The sequence below is a fragment of the Astyanax mexicanus genome, chromosome 19 (assembly GCF_023375975.1).
Source record: "Astyanax mexicanus isolate ESR-SI-001 chromosome 19, AstMex3_surface, whole genome shotgun sequence".
Classification (NCBI taxonomy): Eukaryota; Metazoa; Chordata; class Actinopteri; order Characiformes; family Acestrorhamphidae; genus Astyanax; species Astyanax mexicanus.
The window spans coordinates 17,472,354-17,497,706 of NC_064426.1; the positions used below are offsets into that span (position 1 = coordinate 17,472,354).

Below are 25,353 nucleotides of genomic sequence, written 5' to 3' on the forward strand. Positions count from 1 at the left end.
ACTAATCTAACACAATTAGTTAGATTACTCGTTACTGAAAAAAAGTAACAGTGTTTATTTCAACGTTGTTACTTTTTTCAGTACTGAGTAATCTAATTACTCTGACTGTAACTATAACGCTGTTACCATTTCAGACACCCCTTTACTGCACGTTACTTTAGCCGCTCAATTACTTGTCTTTGCTGGGTTACGCGGGCGACTAACACAAAAGTAACGCAATAGTTACTTTTACTGGTAACTAGTTACTTTTATAGTGAAGTAACTCAGTTATTTTTTTGGAGAAGTAACTAGTAACTATAACTAATTACTTTTTCAAAGTAACGTGCCCAACACTGTTTACAACTCTGTATTGGTTCTTTTGAAAGAAACAAGAGTCAAGACTGTTTGAGGTTCACAGTAGACTAGTTAAACACAGTTTAACATTTTAGCACCCCTTTAAATAATGTTTAAAATGGATTCATCAATTCTAATTTAATTCATCATAAACACATTCATTTTCCCAACTCAAATATTCAAATATCAAAACAACCACACACTGTTTATACACAGATTTATTGTAAAAATAAAATAACAGCAATGACAAATGTAACTACAACCCATTCAAGACCCCTCAGAGTACAGTACACTATGTACCAAAGCGATGGAGAACACAGCAGTGCATCTCTCTTAGTGCAGTGGAGACTAAAACACAAAAACAGTGAAAAGAAAAGGACAGTAACTAGAACTGCCTCCATCAGGCACTTAGGGGAAAAAAGAGGGGGGAGTGGATCACTGAACGAGAGACTGCATCATGACAAGGATGGTTTAAAAAAAAAAAAAAGATCAGTAACAACAGCTGTAATAACATAAAATCAACACTAGAGCTGCATGATGATGCTAGAGTTATCAATATGACACACAAGCTAGTGCAGTGGTGTACGGTACTCCTCCAACTAGCCTCTATAGGGTATAATAAAGCCATCTTACTGTGCATAATCTGTTTACCTCCGTTTGGGTTTTAATGCTAACACGAAGCTAACAAATCTCTCTCAGGGCAGAGTGTGCTTTTTATAAAGCAGGATATCTCAGTCAGCTGGATAACTTAATCCAATTCTAATGCATAATAAATTGGTTAAGTGATTTGGTGTGAAACGCTCCATATTTGACTCTGTTTACACTTGGTCACATCATGTGATTAGTATCTGGATAGATTTTTAGCCACTGATAGGATTTTAGCCACAGACATTAACAGACTGTAGTAAAATGTATCTCTAGTAAAATCAGATTGCTGTGTTGTATGTAATATGTAAATTCAATTATATAATTATATCAATTATTGGTGTTTGTTTTGTAGTGGGATGATTTTTGGTCTTTTGGCTGCGTTTACACTTCTATAATATGGCTCAAGACAACCTCCTGAAGTGGTTTAATAAATCCATGGCTTAATCCACATACAGCTCTGGAAAAAATTAAGAGACCAGTTCAGTTTCCGAATCAGTTTATCCAATTTTGCTATTTATAGGTATATGTTCGAGTAAAAAGAACACTGTTGTTTTATTATATAAACTACAGACAATATGCAAAGAAGTTCATATTCATAAAGTTTTAAAAGATCAGAAATCAATTTTGGTGGAATAACCCTGATTTTTAATTCCAGTGATTTTCAATTTTGTAAAATCAAAGAAACTCATCATTTTTAAGCGGTCTCTTATTTTTTTCCAGAGCTGTATAATCCTGATACTCAAAATGCATGAAGAGACCAAGTGTAAACATGGTGGTGACCAGGTGGAACCAGACTTAAGCTTAAAAGCTCCCCCAAAACAAGTTTTTACACCAAATATTGAATGCTTCGAATTCACTGCTGGAAGCCTGAGACACTGAGATTTTAGACGACTTTTAGCAAAAATACTTTATCCATTTGTGGGATATATGCTGGGTCTTGTGTGGCAAAAAATAGTCCCTTAACAGAAACCTTACATTTTTAGATTTGCCACTATTTTACTAACAATTTTCTTTGTGAATGTGCAAATTCACTAGTGGGTTTGGACTGTAAATAAAAATCTATATTTGTAAATAATTATTTTGTATTTATTTCAAACCACACCCTGATTTATCACAATATAACAGTTTTTCTTTGAAAGATGGGTCAAATTTGCCTGAATATATATCCAGCTAAATGAGAAACCTTGCTTTCTAAACTTTTACAGGCCTGCAGTTTAGCGTTCCCCTGAAACTAGCCTATCCATGCTCTGCCTAAACTTACATTTTTTTTTTTATCAGTAACTGTTTTTTAAGGTTGGACAACACAGTTGGTGTAGCGTAGCAATTCCGTGGCTGGGCAAGAATCGCACCACTCCACACCAGTTCAGATATGGTTTCTGATATGATATATTTCTCTTTACATATACCAAGATATTCACTAGCTTTCTGTAAAGGCTGGTCTACCTTCTGACAGCAGCTACAGGGCATGGATAGGCCAATTCAACAACCCAGTTCCTGAAGAAATACATTTTACATGCATTTTAAATCTGACATATACTAAATTCTGCAGACCTGGTTCCACCCCCAACATTTACACTTATAAAAGCACAATTTATATTCAATTACATTAAAACACCCTCAGTGCCCTCTTTGTGCTTCTTTCTCAGTAACATGTTTAATATATTTATATGAGGTCAGACAAAAACTTTGTATCCCTATTCTTGACGTTTTCCATTTTGTATGTGTTTTACCATAATGTAACATGGTGATTTAAGGTAAATGGACAAATAGAAATGCTTCAAAATTACTTGGAATAAAATCTTTAAACTGACTTGCACAAAAAAATACATTTCACCTCCGTTAAGCTGCCATTTTGCAGATACAAGGTTTTTGTGCGACAGTAACAATGAGACTTGATCTTAAATCACATTTGTTTACATGTGTACATCACATACACCTTCTGTGAAAAGTGGTTTGTCTTGTTTAACCTAAGAACAAAATGAATTACAATAAATACTCTAAATCAAATTTGAATAAATATTCTGAATATGCTTAATGTGTTTTATTAATTCTTTTTTTTAATTGTAAATGAATAGTAAAGTCATCCAAACTATGAAGGAAGTAACTTAAAAGTATCAAACACACCAAAATACTCTGTGAAGTATTTAGATGGTTCTTATCTGGAGAGCTGTTAACTTGTCTGCAGTTTCAGAGGCTGGAAACTCTGATGATATGTTCCTTTCCAGGGCGGTCCTGATGAGAGCCAGTTCCATCATATTGTTTTAGATGGTCTTTGCAACTAGACATGACCCTAATTTCTTTATTAGGTGAGAAGTTCTTGCCATAATATGGATTAGAACATTACTTAAATAGGGCTATTTACTATATACCTGTAACTCTACCTCTTTACAACATAACTGATACTCTCAACATATTAAGAGGCAAAAATTTAAGTAATTAATTCTTGTCGAGTTCAGCACAGCTGTTAACTGAAAGCCATTTAATGTTACTCTACCTCATAAAGGCTGACTGACAAAAGGTCAAGATGTGCAAAGCTGCCTACTTTGAAGAGTCTATTAACACTAATTTGTTTACTAAATAATTATATATGTTTTTAGTATAAATTTACAAGGCAAAATAATTAAAAATAATGAAAAACCACTGTATTTAAGGTGTGTTCAAACTTTTGACTGGTACTGTATGTATTTTACTTTAATAACCCAAATTCAACTGTTGGTTACAACAAAGTCTTATCTTCTTTCTTTAGTTAAACAGATGAACCACTTTTTACAGTGAAAAATAGCTGTGCGGATCTTAACATTACTGCTTATCCCCTACTCTCTTTTTTTAATAGTTCACATCTAAAACACTGGCAGAAGACTTCAAAACAAACAATACATCTCACCCTGCCAAATTTAAAGCTTTCTTTCACCCTTCCTTAGAGCCTCAAACAATGATTACGAATCTATTCACTGATTACAAAAAGATAAACATTCATGTTGCATGTTGGAAAACATCAAGGAAGAGTTATTTAAGTGATTAATTTGAGCGTTTCTTAATGTAACTAAACAATGTTTTTGCTTTTGTTCCTTATTTAACATTCATTGTCTCCTCTTTGTTCAAAGTCTCTCTTTCTTTTATAAAGGTAACAGTTTTAAGCTTGGTTAGCACCCAGCACTCCTTTTTGCATGACCTTATTGCACATGCTGACTTGCATCATTTAACCACAAAATTGTGCTTCTATTCTCCCAAATCAGTGGACCCTATTGCTACATACTGTATCATGAAGGACAAATGTGTGAATAAGTAGGAAAAATAATATCTATATCCATAAAGGCTAAAAACAGAGGTGTGTTAAAGTTAGGACAGACCAGGCCAGTTTTTGCTGTTTTGCATAAATGTTTCAGTGGTCATTTACCAACAGACTGTCCAGTAAATTGGTTACTTGAGAATAACTAAGCCTACCCCTTTAAAAAGTTTCCTACACACAACACAAGACAAACAAACCAACAAACAAAACTACCCAGCGACGGCCATAAGCACCACACACAGCCTGCCGAGACGGAGGAGTGTATCAGTGGGTTAAGGGCAGGTGGTCTGGTACATACGGTTCCTAAAGATGATTGGAAGAAGTTGGTCTAGACTGACTGACTGACCGACCAATCAGACGATGACTGGCGCCCAGTCCCTCTTTGTGCGTCCGTACTGTGAGAGGACAAAAAGAGAGAAAATTATTTTACAAGCGAGGGGAAAAAAAAAAAAACAACAACAAAAAATAATCAACAAATACACACTTAAAATCCTTAAATTTTCCCAAACATCGTCAGTGTGCCTTATAATCCGGTGCGCCTTGTGTGTGAATTTTACCAGTCAGGTTGTAAGGAGCAGTAAAGACACTCCGCTGAAATGTAGTGTTATACAGGAGTTTCAGTTTAGTTCTCCAGCACCGAGGCTGGAGCAGCATTAGCATTAGCCGCTAACTACAGCGCTAGCTCTTTTGCAGTTCATAGGTGAGTATATTGGACTGTAGTCTACGTGTTTACTAGAGATGCAACGGTACGGTTCGATACACCCGGATGGACCGCGATATTTCGGTGCGCGCACTAACAGAAGAGGCCGGAGAGGGGCTGCTGGGTGCGTGCGGGTGAAGGCCAGAGAGTTAAAATAAAGCAGGAGGAGCAGTGAGTCTTTGCTTCACGATGAAACAAAGTATTTTTTTTTCCCCTGCCGGTGTGTGTCTCCCTCCCCCACCCTGCTCCTCCGTCTCCACCCCACAACCCCACCCTCACCCAACCGCTGTTTTTCCTCTCTACAGAAAAAAAAAAAGAACACTTTAATTTGAGCCTGCTAATTCCCTGTTAAGAAAATAAAAATTTGAGTTTATACAGCTGTCTCTGTCTGGTTCTGGTCCTTATCTATCTCGCTGGTGACAAAACTTTAATGTTTTATTTGTGGTTATTGATTGGACACTGTATTCTGTTGGCGATAGTTAGGCCTGCTTAGGACCCGAGGGGGGGGGGGACTTTTTTATATACTTCTCTCGGCGTGTCTTGCCACAACCATTAAACAAAACTTTCTCAGCTGCTTGATCATCGTGAGTGAACGCGAAAAGGAGAAAGGGACCGTGAGCTTATAAATCCGCTGCTTGGGACCATGTTGGCTTCAGCGTTGAGTTTGATAAACAAGGTAAAAGACAGTCAGCAGATAAAGCACAGTGTGCAAGCATTTCTTTGCATATTACTGCACCTTTTTTCTATTTAGGAGCACCTTGTTGATTTGAAATAGAAAGGGTTAAAAATGTACTTAATGTTGGAGCTAGATAATATTAATATATATCGACACCGAACCAAAACCGTGGCCCAAGAACCGCGATACAAACCGATCCGTGTCCACACTGTACCGTTGCATCCCTAGTGTTTATCATGTTACAACAAGCTACGTCGGATGAACCGCTAGCTAAAATCGCCTTGGCTTACCGGAACACTCAGGGTTCCTCAATGTAGCTCTTTTAGTTGACAACTGCTGGTGGTTATCCGTTAATACTAGTGCTCCAGGCTAGTGCTCCAACTTTAGTGGAAATCTAGAAATCTAAGCTTACTGTAAATAAACTAAAGTGCTTTACTCACCCAAATAAACCGTTTTCAGGAGAGAAATCTGTGTAGATTAACATCCACTGCATGTTTGACTTTATGTTTGAATTTATTTATTTTTTTTTTACTTAACTTAGCTTAGCTTTACAGGTCCTGCTGAATTAAAATAATGGGCCTTGTAATCCGGTACGCGTTATAGTGCGAAAATTACAGTAAACTAATCATCAAAAAACAGGTTGCACACAGAAGGAAGTTGTAGAGGTTGCTAATAGTGTCGGCTAGAATATTTTTATTTAGTTTTAAGTATTCCAACAGGACAATGTGTGTTCACATACTGCTGCTATCTGAAGAATTTGTGAGGCAGTACTGTTTAAGTGTGTAAAAGTCACAAACCTGAATGTCAGTGAGCTCTTTAAAGAACCTGGTGGCGAGCTCTGGGCCGTTCTGCATAGTGGGAATCTGATAGGTCTGCAAGAGGGATCAGAAAGAAATCAGTGGATGAGAACAAAAAGTTTCCAACCAACCAATCAGCCACAGGACACAGATCACAAGACATCTGTTACCATAAATGGTATAATTCCATACTAAAAAAACATGTTCTTGAAATAAGTAAATAAAAAAATAAAAAAATAATCATAAACCTGCCTCAAGCATGTCAGTATGTTTCAGCATATAACCATAACAATGCTATAAAAAATTACACCACATTTCTAAAACTACTCTGTGCCATCCCATTGTCATTTTTTACTGTAGAGGCACTTTGACTGAAAATACAAATTGTACACCAATCAGCCATAACATTAAAATCACGTATTGTTTTCCTTTATACTAGTGGATATATTAGGCAGCAGGTGAACAGTCACTGGTTGAAGCAGGAAAATGAATAAGTGTAAAAATCTGAGACACTTGGGCACAACCCAAACTTTGATGGTTAGACAACTGGAGAGAACTTCAGGCAGGTTTTGTGGGTTTGTTTCCCAGTAGGCAATAGAAGTAGTCAGTACCTTCCCAAAGTTCTACATGAAAGATCAACTCATGAACCAGCGGCAGGACCTGGTTACCTAAGGCTTTCTGATGCTCATGCTGGCCCCACCTTACAACCTACAGACAAGGATCTTGGTGCCAGATATCACAAGACAACATCAGAGGTCTTCTCAGGAGGCATTGCCTACAAGGGTCAGGGCTGTGGTGGAGCTGCTCAGTATTAGGTAGGTGGGGCTGATATGGCTGATTGGTGTAAGCTGTAAATATAATATTTTTTTCAGTCGAATATTACAGAAACATTACTAGTGGAAAGGGTTAACAGTGACTGGTTTACCTGTCCTTTGTAGAGCAGGCTGCCGACGGGGCACACCACACAGGCGGTTCCTGCTCCAAATACCTCTCGTACTCGTCCTCCTTTCAGAGCATCCAGAAACTCTTTCATACCCACCTTCCGCTCAGTCACCTTAAACTCACCCTGAAACACACACAAATCATTTTTAAAAAAAGACAATCTATCAGAAAATTATTCATCTAAAAGCTGATCCATTAACTAAGGAAGACGCTTGAAGGAACATTAGGATTAAGCTTTGTTCTTCCCACATACTATGACTGCATCTTCTCCAGTTTATTACCAAAATAAAATGTTGTAATATTTGTAGTAGTGCATCAGTTATTGCTTGTGGACCCATACCATTTTTTCTATAGCAATTTTTTTTTACACAGTAGGGATGCAAAAGAATAAGATCTAAAGATAAATATCACAGTTATCACTGTATGTCAGTGTCTCAAAGAACCAGTTAAAAGTTTTGAAAACTTTTCATTCACTGTTTTTCTTTACTTAATTTATTTTCTACTTTGTAGATTAATATTAAATGGCTTAGTAAACAAAAAGTGTTTGTCCTCTTCAATCCCCTGACCTAAACCTGATCAACTGAGATGGTGATTTGGGGTGAGCTGGAGCTTCACAGCATGAATAAAATGAGCAACTATTTCCACTATTGTTTTTTTCTGACAAAAGCACAGCACAGTTTTACCTCGACTTCAAACCACAGTATCAGTAAACAGTATAAAGAGAGGATTCAGCGTAACTGCAGAGTTCTCACTGTTCCTCCTTTCCTCCCACTGTAAACTCTCCACTTCCTCCCTCGCCCTCCTGCTTCCTCTTCTCCACTCTCACTCACCCATTCTCTGGCCAGATCCAGCAGAGACTGCCTGGTGACTCCTGGGAGAATGATGCCGTCTAATGGAGGAGTGATGAGTTCTCGCTCTGCACAGACAGAAAGACAGACAGAGACACATTTAGTACGAAGTTGTCTGGAGGTCTGACAGGAATGACTGTTTAATCCAGCATGAATCTGCACTTTTTATAACTGTGGGTGGATTTTAAACCAGTATGAATCTGCAGTGTGCAGTTTTTACAGTCAGACAGTAGTAAATGTCAACAGAGTCTAATCCAGTTTGGATTTGCAGTTGTGTAGTTTTTGGAGTCTGACTAATAATAATAATAATAGGAAGCAACTTTAAATCCATTAAGAATCTGCAGTGTGTAGTTTAACAGATTGAATATAGTAATAAAAAAATACATAATTGAATCCAGTATGAATCTCCAGTGCATAGTTTTGAGAACTTTAAAGTAATAAATTCACACAGATATTAAATAAGCTGTCTGTTGAACATTTACTTTTTTTACAGCCTTACCAGTATAAGTGTCTACAAATTATGATAGAAATGAATTAATACATTGGTAAGAAAAAGTGAAGTTCATAGGATTTACAGAAAGTGTGCCCAGAATAATTGCACACTTTTTGTAAATCCTAATACCCAGGTTCCGCTTACAGCCAGTAGGGGGAGACAGGAGCCATGTAAAAGCAGCAAGAGTTAGAAAATCATGGAGCAAAAGCAAATATTTGAAAGAGCCTATATTTAACACTTTTCTTGTACAATAATTTATAATAACGATGTATGCTTAATGTAAATTTTACAAAGTTGCTTTAAACTTTGTAAAAAAAAAAAAAAGTTTTTGATTTATTCATGCAGGATGATTTTTTTCACAAAATGATTTATCAATTTAAAATTTCAAAATCTTCTAAAGAAAAACAAATGTTCTTTCAAAGGCTGTAATTGCATTATTAAGTTAATATTTTATAATATATCAGTGGCATAAAATAGTTGGAAAATGGCACAATACTTTGTCTGAATAAAGATTTTCAGATTTCCACTAAAGCTGGTGCATTAGCATTAGCCGCTAACTGCTAGTGGTTAGCGGTGAATGGCACCCGACAGTACGACACTGATATTAACTAGCGGTTTATCCCACTGAGCTTGTTTTAATTCAGTAAACGCGCAGGCTACAGTCCGATATACTTGTCTCTGAGCGGCGAAAGCACTGCAATTAGTGGCTAATGCTAACACTGCTCTAGCAGTGCTAGCCAGGGTTAGCAGCAGGCTACAGACCTATAATACTCACCTCTGCACAGCAAAAAAGCTAGCGCTTTGCACGGTTAGCAGCTAATGCTAATACTGCTGGAGAAATACACTGAAACTCTTTTAAAACACTGTACTTAAGCAGAGTGGCTTTACTGCTCCTTACAACCTGACTGAAAAATAAAAATACATACATAGCTTAAGGTGCACCGCATTATAAGGCACACTGACGATTTTTGGGAAAATTAAAGGATTTTAAGTGCGCCTTATAGTAAGATAAATACGGTAGGTAATAGGTCAGGACTAGGTGGAGCTACACATCATACTGCAGGGGTGTCCAAACTTTTTTTGTTGGGGGCCAGAAGGAGAAATATATTTGAAGTCACGGGCCACACTCTGTAATAAAACAAATAATGAAATATACCACTTTAAATAATACTTTTTTCCTGATTATTTCATTTACATGACTTACTATCTTTATCTTTGACAGTGTTGTGTAAACTAAGATTTTTCAAATTGATGTTTAATTTCAAGATGTCTCTTAATATTAAACTCCTTAATTACGGCAAATTTCCGCTTTTAGACTCTTTGGCCCGTTTTTCTGCGCTAGAAATGTGCACTCTCTCCGCTTTTAGACTCTTTGGCCCGTTTTTCTGCGCTAGAAATGCGCACTCTCTCCGCTTTTAGACTCTTTGGCCTGTTTCTGACAACTAGCGTTCAAACTCTGAATCTCACATTATAAAAACCTGTTTAGCAGCGGGCCAGCTTTCATTATATTTCTGAAATACCTCGCGGGCCGCTCCAAAAAAGGAAACGGGCTGCAAATGGACAGAGGGCCATAGTTTGGACACCCCTGTCATACTGCAACCAGCCAGCAAAAATGCTAGACCTGCAATGGCTTCACTTTTGAGAGACTTTTAGATCATACTACTGTTAAGCAAGTTAACCCATTTTTCTGATGCCTCCAGGCCATTTTAAACACATCAGTCTTAACATATATACACATACACAAACGCAGCTCACCTCCATTCTCAGTAGTCCAGTAGATGAAGAGGTTCATGGTGCCGACCTCAGTGATCTCCTCCTCCTCCCCGTACAGCCACAGCACCTGCTGACAGCCCTGCTTCAGCGCCTCAGCCTGGATCGCTATGGTAGGCCCATAGTTACTGTAACAAAATCAACAATTTATAGAACATACTGAATAATGCACTGAATAATTTATAGTGGATTCTCAATAACTCAGCTCAACAAGTACTTAATTCATAGTGAGTAGTGAAAAGGGTACTGAATAATCCATAGTGGATACTTTTACATTACATTTAGCAGACACCTTCATCCAAAGTGACTTATTATTAAAGAATTATGTACATTAGTAATAGATATAATTGAAGTTCAAGGCAAAAAAATTGAGGGGGTCTAAAAGAGTCCAAGGTAAAAAGTGGGATAAAGGAGGAAAGAAGGGGGAGCAGGAATCATGTTAGAAGTAGTAGAGAGTAAGTGCTTTTTGAACAGCAATGACAAGTCAAATCTAATACCAAAAATACAGGTACAGGTACTGAATATATAAGAACATATAAGACTGAATTAGCCTTAAGTATAGTTTATGTATTTATTCAGATATTCTAGGCTCAGAACTTTTGTTCTGACATTTGAACTCCATGTAGGAGCTCCAGTTCAGTCACACTGATGGTCTTTCTGCACTCTTCTGTCTTAACTTCTGAACAACAGAAATCAAAAATTGTTAATATTTTTATGTGAAATGTGATTTTTACAGAGTAAATCTGTAATCAGTTGTGTTTCGGGCTTTTGTGGAAACGCAGACTGACCTCATATGCAGTCAAACACACTCCAATAAATGCAAACAAAGAGAGGGGTAACTTTTCTGAGAATATTTGCCAGTAATGCTGATGGCATTGCAGTAGTCAGACAGGTAAAGTCTTACTGCTTGTTGTTGTTTTTTTATATGTATGTATGTGTGTATATCTGGAGGTTACTCTGTTCCTCAGTTATGGAACCTACAATACACGTAGCCCACAGTGTTCATAAAAAAAAAAAAAATCTGTACTTTGCTTTTATGAATCGATACAGTACACAAAACATAATATTGCGTTAATTTTAATCAATACACTGAAACAATTAAAAAGTTCAGACAATTGTGCCAACAGGAACTATTTTTCATACGCATAAAACCCTATTATTAAATCTCACCAACTTTTAAAATTTTACTTTTTTTGTTAGTTGGCCTCATTTAGGTTCTATTAAATGTGTTATGTTGTAAGTTATACTGACTAACTTTTAAGATCACCTGAAACAATTAACTTGTGTCAGTCACATGTTTTACATAAATCAAACTCACATACTAAACACTACACTATATTTGTGTAAAGTTATAAGTCAGCAACTGAGAATTTATGATTGCTACATATCAGACATATAAGCTTGCAGTTATGCAAATATGACCAGCTGGAGCCAGCCAGCATATAAATCACACTGACCAACACAAAACACAGTAACTTACTCATATAGTCTTCAACATTGTGGCCAGGCTATAGTTAATTATATAACATATATGTAAATCTTGGCGAGCCAGCCTATGGAGATCGACTACACACTGATGGTGAGTGAGAGGTGGAAGGACACGCCCAATATGCAAATAGCATGACCAACATCATGTGAAAAATCCTGCAGAATTGCTCAGCAGACCCCATTTAACTAACGAGTCAAACTGAACTTGTGCAGAGTAGTTGGCTTTGCCTCATCTTGGTTTCAAATACATGTATATTTTTCCAACACAAATTATTTAGTCAGCCCAACTTTTCATAAGAAACAAAAGAGTCAATTAGTTTGCTATAGTTTGCGGTGCAATTTAATATTTCTTGTTCATCTGACATTAAGGTGAACTATTTAAATGTTTTTTTTTTTTTACTTTTTTACTTACACCCCTAGTTGTAGGCACTACATAATTAATACCATAATAAAAAATAATCAAGAGTAGACCCAGAAATGTTTTTAGCAATTACTGAATAACGTACGGTAAGTACTAAACAATTCATACTGGATTCAGAATAATTCATACTGAGTAAAAGTTTTTTTTTATTTAGTAGATGCTTAAAATGGTCAAGCGAATGCAGAATAATTCAAGGTATATCGTGAAATATTAATTAACAGTTTAAATGACAGACACTGAACGTGTTAACACAAAGTCTAAAAGTCTAAGAAAAAATAATAAATCATTCTAAATATTATAAATAAGTGCTAAGAGATTAAGTGCTAGAGATTAGAGTTACGTCATCCGAACCAGATATCAAATAGAAAATTCTGATCCCCCCCCCCCCCCCCAAAAAATGTATTTGACCTTGAATGAAAAAGGAAAACAATCTGTTCCATTTAAACACTGAGTGTCCAGACTCTCCCACTTTAAGAGGAATTCTTATACACCCACTGAACTAACACGCACGCACACGCCTCTGTTCTTATGAGGATTAATAATTAGCTAAATGAGGTGAGGAAGGTGTGTTAGAGTGAGGTAAATTCTAACTGCTGTAGAGGGTTATGTTTAGAGAGGGACTGGGGTATTTCTACATGTCCAGTGATGTTACAGTCTTAGTGAAGCAGTTTAGAATTAAGGCACACTGTGTCGTCCATTTATACACAGCTTATTATTTCCTCTTTAAGCCTGAATGTAGCTGATCAGCCAAAACACAATACAATTGGGACAAGTGTGTAGGCATATGCAATATCTAAGAAAAACGTAAAGAATATTATTTTTATTAGAAATATATAATGTTCTTTACAACATATTTACTTATATTAAAGGATCAATGAGAATTATATTTCAGTAGTAAATTATACAATTTTTAGGATGCTTCATCAGATATTAAGGAAACATGCAAGCACCGTCATCTATTGTCAGCAGAGTTATGGCCAGTTTTTTCCTACTAAAACTGAAGTGAATCTCAGAAATCTGTTTGGATATAACCTGACTCTACCTGCTGCTCATTCCACAACATTATTTCCAACCCTGAGGTTGCCAGGTTTAAAAACACAACAACAGCCACTGAAGCAGCTATGGAAGCTAGCTAGTGGGCTGGTTCATCCCAAACAGTCATGGTGACCAAAGACAGAATTAAACAAGAGTAGTAGGCAGTGAGCTTGACAGATGGATGCCAAGGTGCTATCTTTCCCCTGAAACAGGAAAATTAGGTACTTTAGCTAGTTAATTTAACACAACTGGTAATTTATCACAACCACTATGTTAGCTTTGCAGTGAGAGGCATTTTTATTAATTTAAAAATGTTCATGTCAGTTATCGGTTTGCAGCTGGCATAACAAGGAAAAGGGTACCTGACTAAGCTAATGCTAGCTAGGTTAATAAGTTTAGCTAAAGTGATCTGGACTATGCTGGTTAATGCAGTCACGCTACACATCCCTACCATGACCTGCAGTCAGTCAGGGCGTATCTGATTACTACATCAGCAGTGATACGTTTCTGGCGTATATTTTCAGCATACATTTACACTCTATATTGGCTGAGTTTAACTATGAATGTAATTATGTTAAGTCTTTTCTTATATCCAAATAAAGTAAAGTTAAACAATACTCATGGCCATTCCTAGCAACTAGCTAGCGTCTATGAGGGCACGTCATAACTGGAATGTAGAACATTGCTTGCCATGGCAGAAGTTATTAAACTAGTCTTGCACTTTTTAGTGTAGCTTCAGTGTACTCAGCTTGGCAACCCGAGTGAGCTTAGTGTCAGTGGGGGGGTGGGCAGAATAGACAACTCTCTCTGGTGTTTTGAAATTGTACTGCCCTAGCCATTTCACACACTTGCTCTCATCTCCAACTGATTGCCCCTTTAAATCTTATATTTTATCCTGTTTCATTACATTAGCTCTCTATCTTTACAGTGTGTGAATTTGGCCATCACTCACCCTCCCATCTTGTAAGCTCCCACACCCCCCCTGCAGGCACGGACGTAGCGGGGGTCTGCCAGAAGAGACACGGGGTTGAAGGTTCCTGTGGCGAAGTACGGCCCCACTGGACCCACTATGACGAACAGCAGGGCGTGTCCTGAGCGTGACACACCTAGAGATGGCTGGAGGCGTCAGATTGAAGAGATCATTACTATTAAACTAATTATTATTTTATTATTGTCTCTCACAACATAAACTACGGATGTTTAAATGCATAAACCTGAAGATGTTGCTATTCAACTGTATGGACTCTGGATGTCAGGAAGACACATTATACAGTAAATCACAATAATACACAAAATAAGACACGCACTCTTAAATTAGAAAATTTCTTACTGGTTTAAATCTTCGACAATTCATCAATCAAAGACCTTAATATATAATAGATTATCTACATTTTCGTTTTGCCATACATAATTATCAAAAGTCTTTTATCAAAGTCTATAGTGCCCAAAACACTTCTTTGACTTGAAAAGCCTTCATAAAAATGTTTTATCTTTTAACTTTCCCAAAAATCTTCAGTGTACCTTATAATCCGGTGCACTTTATATACAAATTTACCAGTCAGGTTGTAAGGAGCAGTAAAGCCACTCCAGGAGCTTCAGTTTAGTTCTCCGGCACCGAGACTAGAGAAGTATTAACATAAGCCGCTAACCGCGCTAAGCACTAGCTCTTTAGCCATTCAAAGGTAAGAATTATAGGCCGGTAGCCTGCTGTTAATTCCGGCTAGCATTGCTTAAGCAGCGTTAGCATTAGCCACGAACTGCATTAAGTGTGCTAAGCACTAGCACTTTCGCTGTAGAAAGTCCGGTGAGTATATAAGACTGTAGTCTCCGTATTCACCGTGTCAAAACAAGCTACATGGGACGAACCATTAGCTACATTCGCCCTGGATTTACTGGAACACTCCGGGATCTTCAGTGTAGTGCTGTCGGGCGGCATTTGCTGCTGCACCCAGCCTTAGTGAAATTTTGGAAATCTAATCTAATCTAAATCTTGTTATAATTGGTACATTTTGGTACATTATTTATTGAAAACGTTGGTATATTAAAATACTCTGATTACTGTATTTGATATATATTGATTATATTGATTCTCAAAAACACAGTATACGTAGAATTGTGATTATTTTTATGTTTGCATGTAAATATCAGCAGAGAAGGCGCATTTAAACTCCTTTCATTTTCCCAAAAATCGTCAGTGCGGCATTTGCTGCTGCACCCATCCTTAGTGAAAATTTGGAAATCTAAAGTTACTGTAAATAAACACAAGCGCTTTACTCGCCCAAATGAACAGTTTTTAAAAGAGAAGTCTGTGTAGATGAACATCGTTTGACTTAAGCTTAGCTTTACGGGTTTGGCCGCTACTGAATTAGAAGGAAAATATGGCAACACCCCTGTTCCTTTCTAGTGTTGCATAATGCGCTGTATAATTCAGTGCGCCTTATAGTGCGAACAATACGGTAATCATTTAAGTGTCACTGTTTACTAATTTAGGTCTAACTCACCATATTCAGCCATTCTATATCTTTATGTTGCCTTATGGGGAAAAAAAACTCTCGAAGAACTTTAAAATACTTTATGTATTATTAAAAATATTTAGGATTTTTTAAAAAGGCTCCCAACTTTAACATTTTCCAGTAAAATACATTGAGACCTTTGAAAGCTATGTAATGTTTTTTCCAATATCATATTTTGGAAAAGTTATGTATTTCTAATTACTCTTTTGTAGCCACAATAATCTCTGATTAGAGGTTATTTATACTATAGTGTTTTCATTACAGAACATTTTATTAATACAATCAATTAGCTCACCTCCATTCCAATGAAGGTGGGTCGGATGTAGAGACTGGCGTCGGATGAGTATGGAACCCATTCCTGATCCACTTCTATCAGCTTCTTAATACACTGCACCAACTCATTCTTATCAAACAACTGAGGCAGAGAGAGAGAACACAGATTCACAACAGATTCATACCGGATTAAAATCAGCCTACAGTTATTACTGTCAGGATGTAGAAAATACAAACACTGAATCACAAATTAAATACACCATCATGGTAATTACTGTTATGAATAAAACTCACAATAGACCTATACTGAATTAAAATAACTCTATTATAATCAGACTAAACTAATTATAAACAACAGAGTCACAGTGGATTAAAATCACTGCACGCTTATTACTTTCATAATATAAAAACATAGTATTGCAAATTCGTTCTGGAAAGTACACCCTGCAGATTCATGCTGGATTTGAAATATCCACACAATGGATAAAATGACTAAGCAATTACTATTGGCAAATTGATATTAGATTAAAATAGCTACACAACTATGAAATATTTAAAACTCATACAACATACTGGCACTTGTTAAGAAACCGCCCCCTCTCTCCCAATCAGAGTGTCTTTTTTTTTTTTTTTTAGTATTTTTTCGGAATTTTAATTTTTCTGGGGACTATTTGGCAGACCAGTCTCATTTTCTGTTACAGCCTGAACTTAGACAGAGTCAGAACAAACTTTAATTTGTGAATTACAGATCTCACTATTTTAGAATTATACAGGGAATTGAACAGAAGGAATACTCACAGGGAGGCTGGAGCGCTCTGCACTGCGATACATGCGCTCCATATTCAGCATGGGCCTGAACAGACGGATGTGGTTATCTGCACCCCGGAATGCTTTCATCCCTTCAAAAAGCTACACATACACAAACACACGAAGAGGAATGCATTAGAAAGATTTAGTGAGTTAGTGTAATGTGTGAATAACAGAAAAGTAACTATTCATCTTGCGTCTACACTAAATTATCTTAAGTATTTGTTGAGAGTTTAGACAAACTTGATAAGAGTGATGAGTGTCATGATACAGCTCAGACAACAGAACACACACTGTAGTTTAACCCTAGTTGAGGACAAGCCAACTACTTTGCTTATATTCAGTATTACTCTTTATTGATGTGATCACACTATTTGCATATTAAGCCTGTCTTACAACCTCCCACTTACAATCAGGGTGTAGTCATTCTCCACAGGCTGCTGCACTAAGCGTTAGTTCTTTTGCAGTGAAACTTGAGAACACTGAACCTAGCCCTGCCCTAACAGTATGTATTGTGTTTGTTATTAGCCACTAATCTACAGCCCAGTTTGTTTTTGGCTTTAGCCATAAGCTAAAACCATGCAACATCAGAGATAAAAAATCTCTTTTAAAAATATTTAGATGGATTTTCTTTTATTCTGAGTGCAACTGCTACCCTATTTAAGGTGGAACAGACAACTTGCTAAACGTGAGTGGGATATAAATGTACGGTTCTAAAAATAAGGTTTTTGATCTTGTTTACCTATTCTAGCAGGCTTAGGAGCATTGAAAGAAACAAAACAGAACTGGTCACGAACATTAGCTTGACTAAAACTGCAGCTTGTCTTGAAAATGCTGGTTGAGCTGCCATATTTAAAGGTAGAAATGAAAATTCAGGGGAAAATTCTAAGGCTAACTAATTTGTTAAACGTTAGTGAGCTATAAAGTTACTAAGAACAAAACATCTTATTTAACAAGTCTAAGAGGCTCTAGTTAAAAAATAAATAAACAAACAAATAACTAGCTTATGATTTTTCCAGCACCTGTTAAGTAAATATGAACACTCTAAATGTAGGTATTGTGAAATAAAGCTCTGAAAGAAAAAACTGAGTCTACTTTAGTTTTTGAATCAGTTTTTTTTTTATTTACAGGTATATGTTTGAGTAAAATGAACATTGTTGTTTTATTCTATAAACTACGGATTGATTGATTGAGTGGGTTTTTAACGCCGTGCCGACACACTAGGGCCATTTTTGCGGCGGTACTTAAGTCAATTCTTCAAACTGTGTCATAAACTACGGACATTTCCCAAATTGTTCAAATATTGTTATTTAGAGCATTTATTTGGAGAAAATGAAAAATGACAAAAAAGACGCAGAGCTTAAATAAATAAAGCAAAGTTCACATTAATCAAGTTTTAAGAGTACAGAAATCAATATCAATCACAGTTTTTATGCATCTTGGCATGTTCTCCTCCACCAGTCTTACACATTGCTTTTGGCTAACTTTATGCCACTCCTGGTGAAAAATTCAAGCAGTTCAGCTTGGTTTGATGGCTCGTGATCATCCATCTTCCTCTTGATTATATTCCAGAGGTTTTTAAATTGGTAAATCAAAGAAACTCATAATTTTTAAGTGGTCTCTTATTTTTTCCAGAGCTGTACACTCTCTCATTAGGGCGAATATTAACACTCTAAATGTAGGTGTTGTGATATACACTGGAGATACAGTCTCTCATTAGCTTTATTAGCGCTGACCTGTACAGAGTAGTGCAGGGCAGATGTGGCAGGGTGAATGGAGAGGTTCTGGAAGGGTTTGATCTGAGGGGCTTCCCATCCTCCTTTCTCAGACCAATAGATGGTCAGCATGTGGTCTGAGAACTGTTTCCCAAACACCAGGGTGGACGGATCAGGCTTGGGCTTCAAGGCATTGCTCTTCTCAATGGTCAGATCAGCAGCCTGGCAGAGAGATGGGTAGAAGGACAAAGAGAGAGGGAGGAAGGGGGGGAGAGGAAATCAAAGAAAAGAGGAAGAAGGGAGGAAAGCGGGTATGTGGAAGGGCAGAGAGGTTTTATTGATTATTGATTTATTGAGGATTATTGATTAAACATGCATTTAAAAACAAATCTGGATTCAGTCATGCTGGTCACACATTCACATAAATTGACTGAAACTAAGTAGAGAGGAGGGAGGGAGGAGTGCTGCGGTGCAGACAGATAAAGGGACAGTGTGAAAGAGTGAAAACACAGACAAAGAGAGGGAGGGAGGGAGGTCAGACTCTACAGGATGATAAACCTGTTTACGCAGGACTTTAATTAAATTCTCCACCAAGGCTGTAAATCTTTCGTGCACTGTTTCTCAATCCTGGCACTGCACTTCTACAGCAGAATCCGGTGAGATTTTTAGCTTACCGTACTCAAGAAAAAGTTCAATATTAATTCTATTAATAAAATTATGCATCAATTTTTCCTGTACAGCATCAGAACCATGTTGATGGTACACTGGCTGTAACAGGAGAATGGTACCTCAGTTATTCCCACTTTGAGCCACAACGCTCACATGCTGCTAACTATGGAACTTTGGTGAAGCTGTCTGAGAACCTCTTGTTTAACCCGATTCACATTAGTGTAAAATCCTGTAATATTACCCTACCATTTAACTTCCACATACTTTTGTCCTTTAAGTTGGAAGGGAAATATCTGAGAAGAAATGGCTAAGACTAACTTGTTCTCTAAACATAAGTGAGATATAAGTTACTAAGAATGAAACACCTTGTTTAACTACTCTAGCAGCCACTAGGAACACTAAGTGAGAAAATACCAGCTTCTCCCTACTACAGTTAGTGGAGAATCAAAATGATTATGAACGTGATATTTTAAGGTTAAAAATGGTTTGTACTCTTTTATCATGTTTTACACCACCCAAACTCAGTTTCACACTGGAGTGCTCATTTAAAACCAATCATTCTTTCACTAATGGCTTAAAAGCAGACTACATGGCCAGGTGCTTAATCTAATAAACCTGTGTCAACGAAATGTAATAAAGGGATTCAATGGTATGTCCTAATGAATTTGGTTCCTTTGATATTAAAATAAATTGTTGGTTCCATTTATGGTCTCTAAATAATCTATGGAAATAAATAATATGTTATTAGTTCAGTTTAAGCTTTTTAAGTTTTAAAATTATTGATTTGAATAAAACTATAGAAATTAGAGACCCTCTAAACAGTAGCCAAGGAAAAAACAGGAGGTAAATCAGGATAAATAAGCCCTTTCTGATTAAATTACATTTGATTGACATACACTACACTGTTCAGTGACGGGCTGGGGAAACAGCAATCCACACACTACTAAAACAGAGTTATTGTGGGCACAAGTAAAATGGGTAAACAAGCCTGGTCACGCAGAGTCACGTGACCCGTCGTCTGTGTTCAGGACTGACGTATAGCACAGACACAAGAAACTGAGCTGAGAGGTCATTCAGCTCCGCTCTTCAGATGAATACCTTGAAAGATGAGCTGGCGAAGCGCAGCGATCCGAACGACACAGAGAGAGGTTGCAGGAAGCGCCCGCATAATGCCTTAAAGAGAAAAGAGACAGAAAAGATGAAAACAAATGAGTATTCTTCTGACAGGGCTGTTTTTGTTACTGTGTTTTTAACATTTATGATATATGTACAGTATTTCTGTTCTGATTGGCTTTCCTGTACTGTGCCTTATTATAAAAGGCGTATTGGCTGCAGTTTGGTACTGTTTTTTATTTTCCCTTTACGTTTAAAAGTGGGAATCACAAGGAATTTCTATATATCACAATACGATGCCCACGATAACAATGATATCACAATACTGTGATTCTGTGATACTCAATATATCACTAGAAAATACTTCACTGAATCTTTGTTACTGAAGAGAATTAAATATTTCTAAATACACAAATACCACTCATTATGTATTCATTTGTCAGTTTCACAGAATTTGACAACCAAAATATTCTATACCAATATTCTTCGCCGCAAGTTTTCCCTATTCATTGGTCATGAAGCAGTAACTTTAAAAAGTCAAAATTGGGGGTGAGTAAAAATATATAAATATCAATAATGTACTGCAAGAAAAACACTACGATATATCGCAGTACATGCAATGAATTGTACTATTCTACTATATATTAAATGTCAGTTTAGTTCTCCAGCACCTAGGCTGGAGCAGTATTAGCATTAGCCGCTAACTTTGTTAAGCGCTAGCCCTTTTGCCGTTTAGAAGCAAGTACATGGGATGGTAGCCTGCTGCTAACCCCAGCTCTGCTGGAGCAGCACTAGCATTAGCTGCTAATTGAACTAAGCACTACCTCTTTCACCGTTCAGGGGCGAGTATAACGGACTGCAGCCTGCCGCTATCCCCAGCTAGCACTGCTGGAGAAGCATTAGCCGTTAACCGCAATCTGGCATACCGGAACACTCAGGGTTCCTCAGTGTTAGCACTGTCAGGCGGTATTTAATAGTGATAACCACGAAAAGATTATAGTGCAATAAATCATTTATTATACTCAGGACTCCACAGACCATGTATTATTTGCGTGGTGTTACATGCTTAGCACCACAGTGGATCAGTGTCAGATCCATAGCAGTGCTGCTGGAGTTTTTAAACACCTACCCAACTGCGTCCTGTGACAACTAATGAGCACTATAGGATCACCCACACAGACTGTACACTTACAAGGAGCGAGTAAATACAGTGTTTAAAAATTCCAGCAGCACAAGTGGGAAGTGCTTTCTGATGAAACACGTGATCCTGCTGGGCGTCGAATGCATTCTAGGATTGACTTTCACTGCCAAGGTGACATTGTTGGTCAAGAGCTGTTCAACGCTCATGAGGGTTTGGCACACACATGCACATACATGTGCACAGGACCACACACAGAGCCCTGCATTATGTCTCATGTCAGTGCCTGTAGAACAAGAGCAGCCAGGCTCTGCTATAACAACCAGACCTCAGCCAGTCAGCAAAATGATTTTTTAAAGCTGCTTACCTGAGCATTCTTATTGCACAGCTTTATAAACTCCAGAATAAAACACAAATAAACAAACATTCCAGTGTGACTGCTGTGTGTGTGTGAGTGAGTGAGTTAGTTTAATAATTCCTTCACTTATTACAGTTTTTACACTTATTACAATGCCTGGTTTATGTAATTAGTGATGTTTGGGAGATTTATTTCAGGAGTGGGTTTATTAACAATTTATGACTGTTTGGGTTTATTCTAAAGTTATATGGAGTTTTGCAGGTAGGCACTCTCACTGATCAACTGATTAACGTTTATTTCAGGTTATTCTAATGTTATATAGAGTTTATTTCAGGTAGATACTCTTGCTGCCTACTGACTTTGTTTATTTGGATTTTTCTAATGTTATATAGAGTTTTACAGGTAGACACTCACTGACTACTGACTTTTTGTTTATTCGGGTTCATTCTAATGTTACATAGACTTTTACAAATAGACACTCAGTGACTACTGACTTCTCGTTTATTTGGGTTTATTCTAATGTTATATAGAGTTAATTACAGGTGGATACTCACACTAACCACTGACTTTGTTTATTTGGTTTTATTCTAATGTTGCATAGAATTTTACAGATAGACACTCTCACTGACTGTTTATTTTGGTTCATTCTAATGTTATATAGCTAGAGTTTTACAGGTAGACACCATCACACGACTGACTTTATGGTTATTTGGGTTTATTCTAATGTTATATAGAGTTTTATAGGTAGACACTCCTACTGACCACTTACTTTTTGTTTATTGGGTTTTATTCTAAATGTTATATAGAGTTAATTACAGATAGACACTCTCACTGACTAATGACTTTGTTTATTTCAGTTTATTCTAATGTATAATAATAGCTAGAGTTTTACAGATAGACACTCTCACTAACCACAAATAAACATAAAGTCAGTGGTCAGTGAGAGTGTCTATCTGAAATTAAATATATAAATAACGTATATAACATTAGAATAAATACAAATAAACAATGTTATACAGAGTTTTACACCTAGACCTCACTGACCACTAAAATCAGAATAATTTCGGTTTCTTCAAAATGTTTTACATATATACTGCCCAAATGCTTTAATTCTCAAAAAAATATGATGATTATTTTATTTTATCTTCTCCCAAACTATATTAGTTTGATATTTATTGCTTTTGTTTTCCCTCACTTTTAAACTTTGTTAACTAAATTACTGTTAATACGTTCTAGATTATTTTAGCTAGTTTACTTACTGTATATCCACTTTGGACTGGAACATATTTTAAGTGGGTTCAAAAGCTACTAATTGACTATTAAACTAAACATGAAGTTCATTTTAAACCTGAAACATTTTTATGTAAATGTTTATTTTCTTATATTTACAGCATTAATAGAAAAGCTTATACAGAGAGAGAGACCTTCACTGGCTGAGGTTCAGAAGCCACGTTTCATCCAGGTCTAAACAGAGCTGAAAAAAAGCCAATAAACCCGCTTCATTACCTGCCTGCAGCACAAACAGCCCTAATAGAGCTTAAACTCGGAGTTTAGAAGCTGACTAACACTTTATACAACACATTGATACAAGCATTAAAAGAAATACAATGTAAAGAGTTTTATTATTAATGTTTTGCTGCAGTTTTGGAGCCAATAGCGAAGGCTGGTGAAAACTCCCTGCTGGCAACACTCAGAGGTCTAAATCAGCGAAAGAGGGTCAGAGATTATGTGGGTGAGCTCTGAGCGATTAAACCCAGTTATTAATTATTGACAGAAAAGTTAAAAACAAACAGAAAGATCGATAAATGAACTCACCGCCCTCAGCGCCGCCATCACACCGCTGCGGTGGGGAGAGAAAATCCGTCCGACTCGAAGCAAAATCCCTAAATCCCCAAATCCTCGCGTTCCGGGATGAAGCTTTGCAGTAAAATAAGTGTTTATTTTATTAATACAGGATTAAATCTACACTTTAACAGCAATATAAGATCAATCTGAAGCGTGTTTAAAGTATGCTGTTCAAATCAGCTTTGTGCCGCTAAATAAGAACCCTCATGTGTAGCTTAGGCTGTTTACCAAGCAAACTAAAGGATTAAAACTTGATAATTGTAGCTAAAATTCAGAAGATCCCAAAGAACCAATCTAAATTAATATAAAAACAAGTTAAAATGAATTACTGAGCGCTGTGGTAGTTTATTTTAGAGAAAGAAAAGCACTGATCTGTCTCTTATAACCTATTAGAGCTGTGTAAATTTAGTCAGTCACTAAAAGGGTTAAATGAGTTCGCTGAGAGAGGCGAGGGTTCTGGTTGGTCAGGCTGAAGGGCGTTTCACTCTCCTGGCTCGCTGATTGGATAACACGTTCCCTTTTTTCTTGACTCTCAGTCTGATCTATATTTATGCAGAGTTTGTGCAACTCTTGTGAACACAATTTTTTGATATTTAAATATAGGCATATATTTACTTATTCATTTTTAAAAATATATAAAAAAAGTTGGTGTTTTATTCACTCACTGGTCAATATCATTTAGATATATGTAGCATGTAGAAACTTGTAAAGTTTGTAGTCTGCTCAGTTGATCAGAGGTATAGTAAAGCTTTTTTACATGTCTAATAAATAAATAAACAAATAAATAAACAGACCTCAGTTTTCCAGTCAGTTTTACTGGAAAATCTCCTTTTACCTTCAATTGCATGGAGTCACAACACGTAACAACAACATATATTATTATATATGAATATATATTGTTTGCCCCTTCATCATTTCTTTTTTCTTTTTGCATGTTTGTTGCTCTTAAATGCTTCAGATAAAAAACAAACAAATTTTAGTCAAAGACAACACAAGTAAACACAAAATGCAGTTTTTAAATAAAGGCTTTTTATTATTAGGGGGGGATTACTCCAAGAGTGCAGCGATGACCCATCTAAGAGGTCACTAAAGACCCCACAACAACATCCAAAAAACTACAGGCCTCACTTGCCTCAGTTAAGGTCATAAGGTTTAAGCCTCAATGGCAGAGTGCCAGGACAAAAAACACCCCAGCTGGCACATAACCGACATAACGGCCAAGAAACATTTAAGAGTGACAAACATGCGTAAAGGGGCAAACACTTTTTCACACAACTGTGAGTATATATATTTGGAGGAAATTATAGAATAGTATGTTAATAATATGTTACAAATTGTCGGATATTATGATTGAAATAAAAAAAAAAATTAAATACCCTAAATAATAAAATGTGCACAAAATAAAACCACTGTTTTAAAATAGTCATCCACGTTAAGATAATGGCTGATTCATGCAGCAAAATATAATTGAGATTATGGCCA

The 25,353-nt window shown here is 36.7% G+C and overlaps 1 protein-coding gene across 1 annotated transcript; it reads right to left on the bottom strand.

Moving 5' to 3' along the window:
* Window positions 1–533: 533 nt before the first annotated feature.
* bcat2 (branched chain amino-acid transaminase 2, mitochondrial) lies at window positions 534–24,274 on the bottom strand. The gene is made up of 11 exons (XM_022672123.2): window positions 23,842–24,274; window positions 20,516–20,590; window positions 18,770–18,970; window positions 17,025–17,135; window positions 16,249–16,368; window positions 14,393–14,556; window positions 10,482–10,624; window positions 8,216–8,301; window positions 7,369–7,509; window positions 6,444–6,518; window positions 534–4,665 (listed from the first exon to the last, which is right to left on the bottom strand). The coding sequence occupies exons 1-11, from the start codon at window positions 23,857–23,859 to the stop codon at window positions 4,624–4,626; spliced, it is 1,176 nt and encodes a 391-aa protein (XP_022527844.1). The 5' UTR covers window positions 23,860–24,274; the 3' UTR covers window positions 534–4,623.
* Between the last annotated feature and the right edge of the window lie 1,079 nt (window positions 24,275–25,353).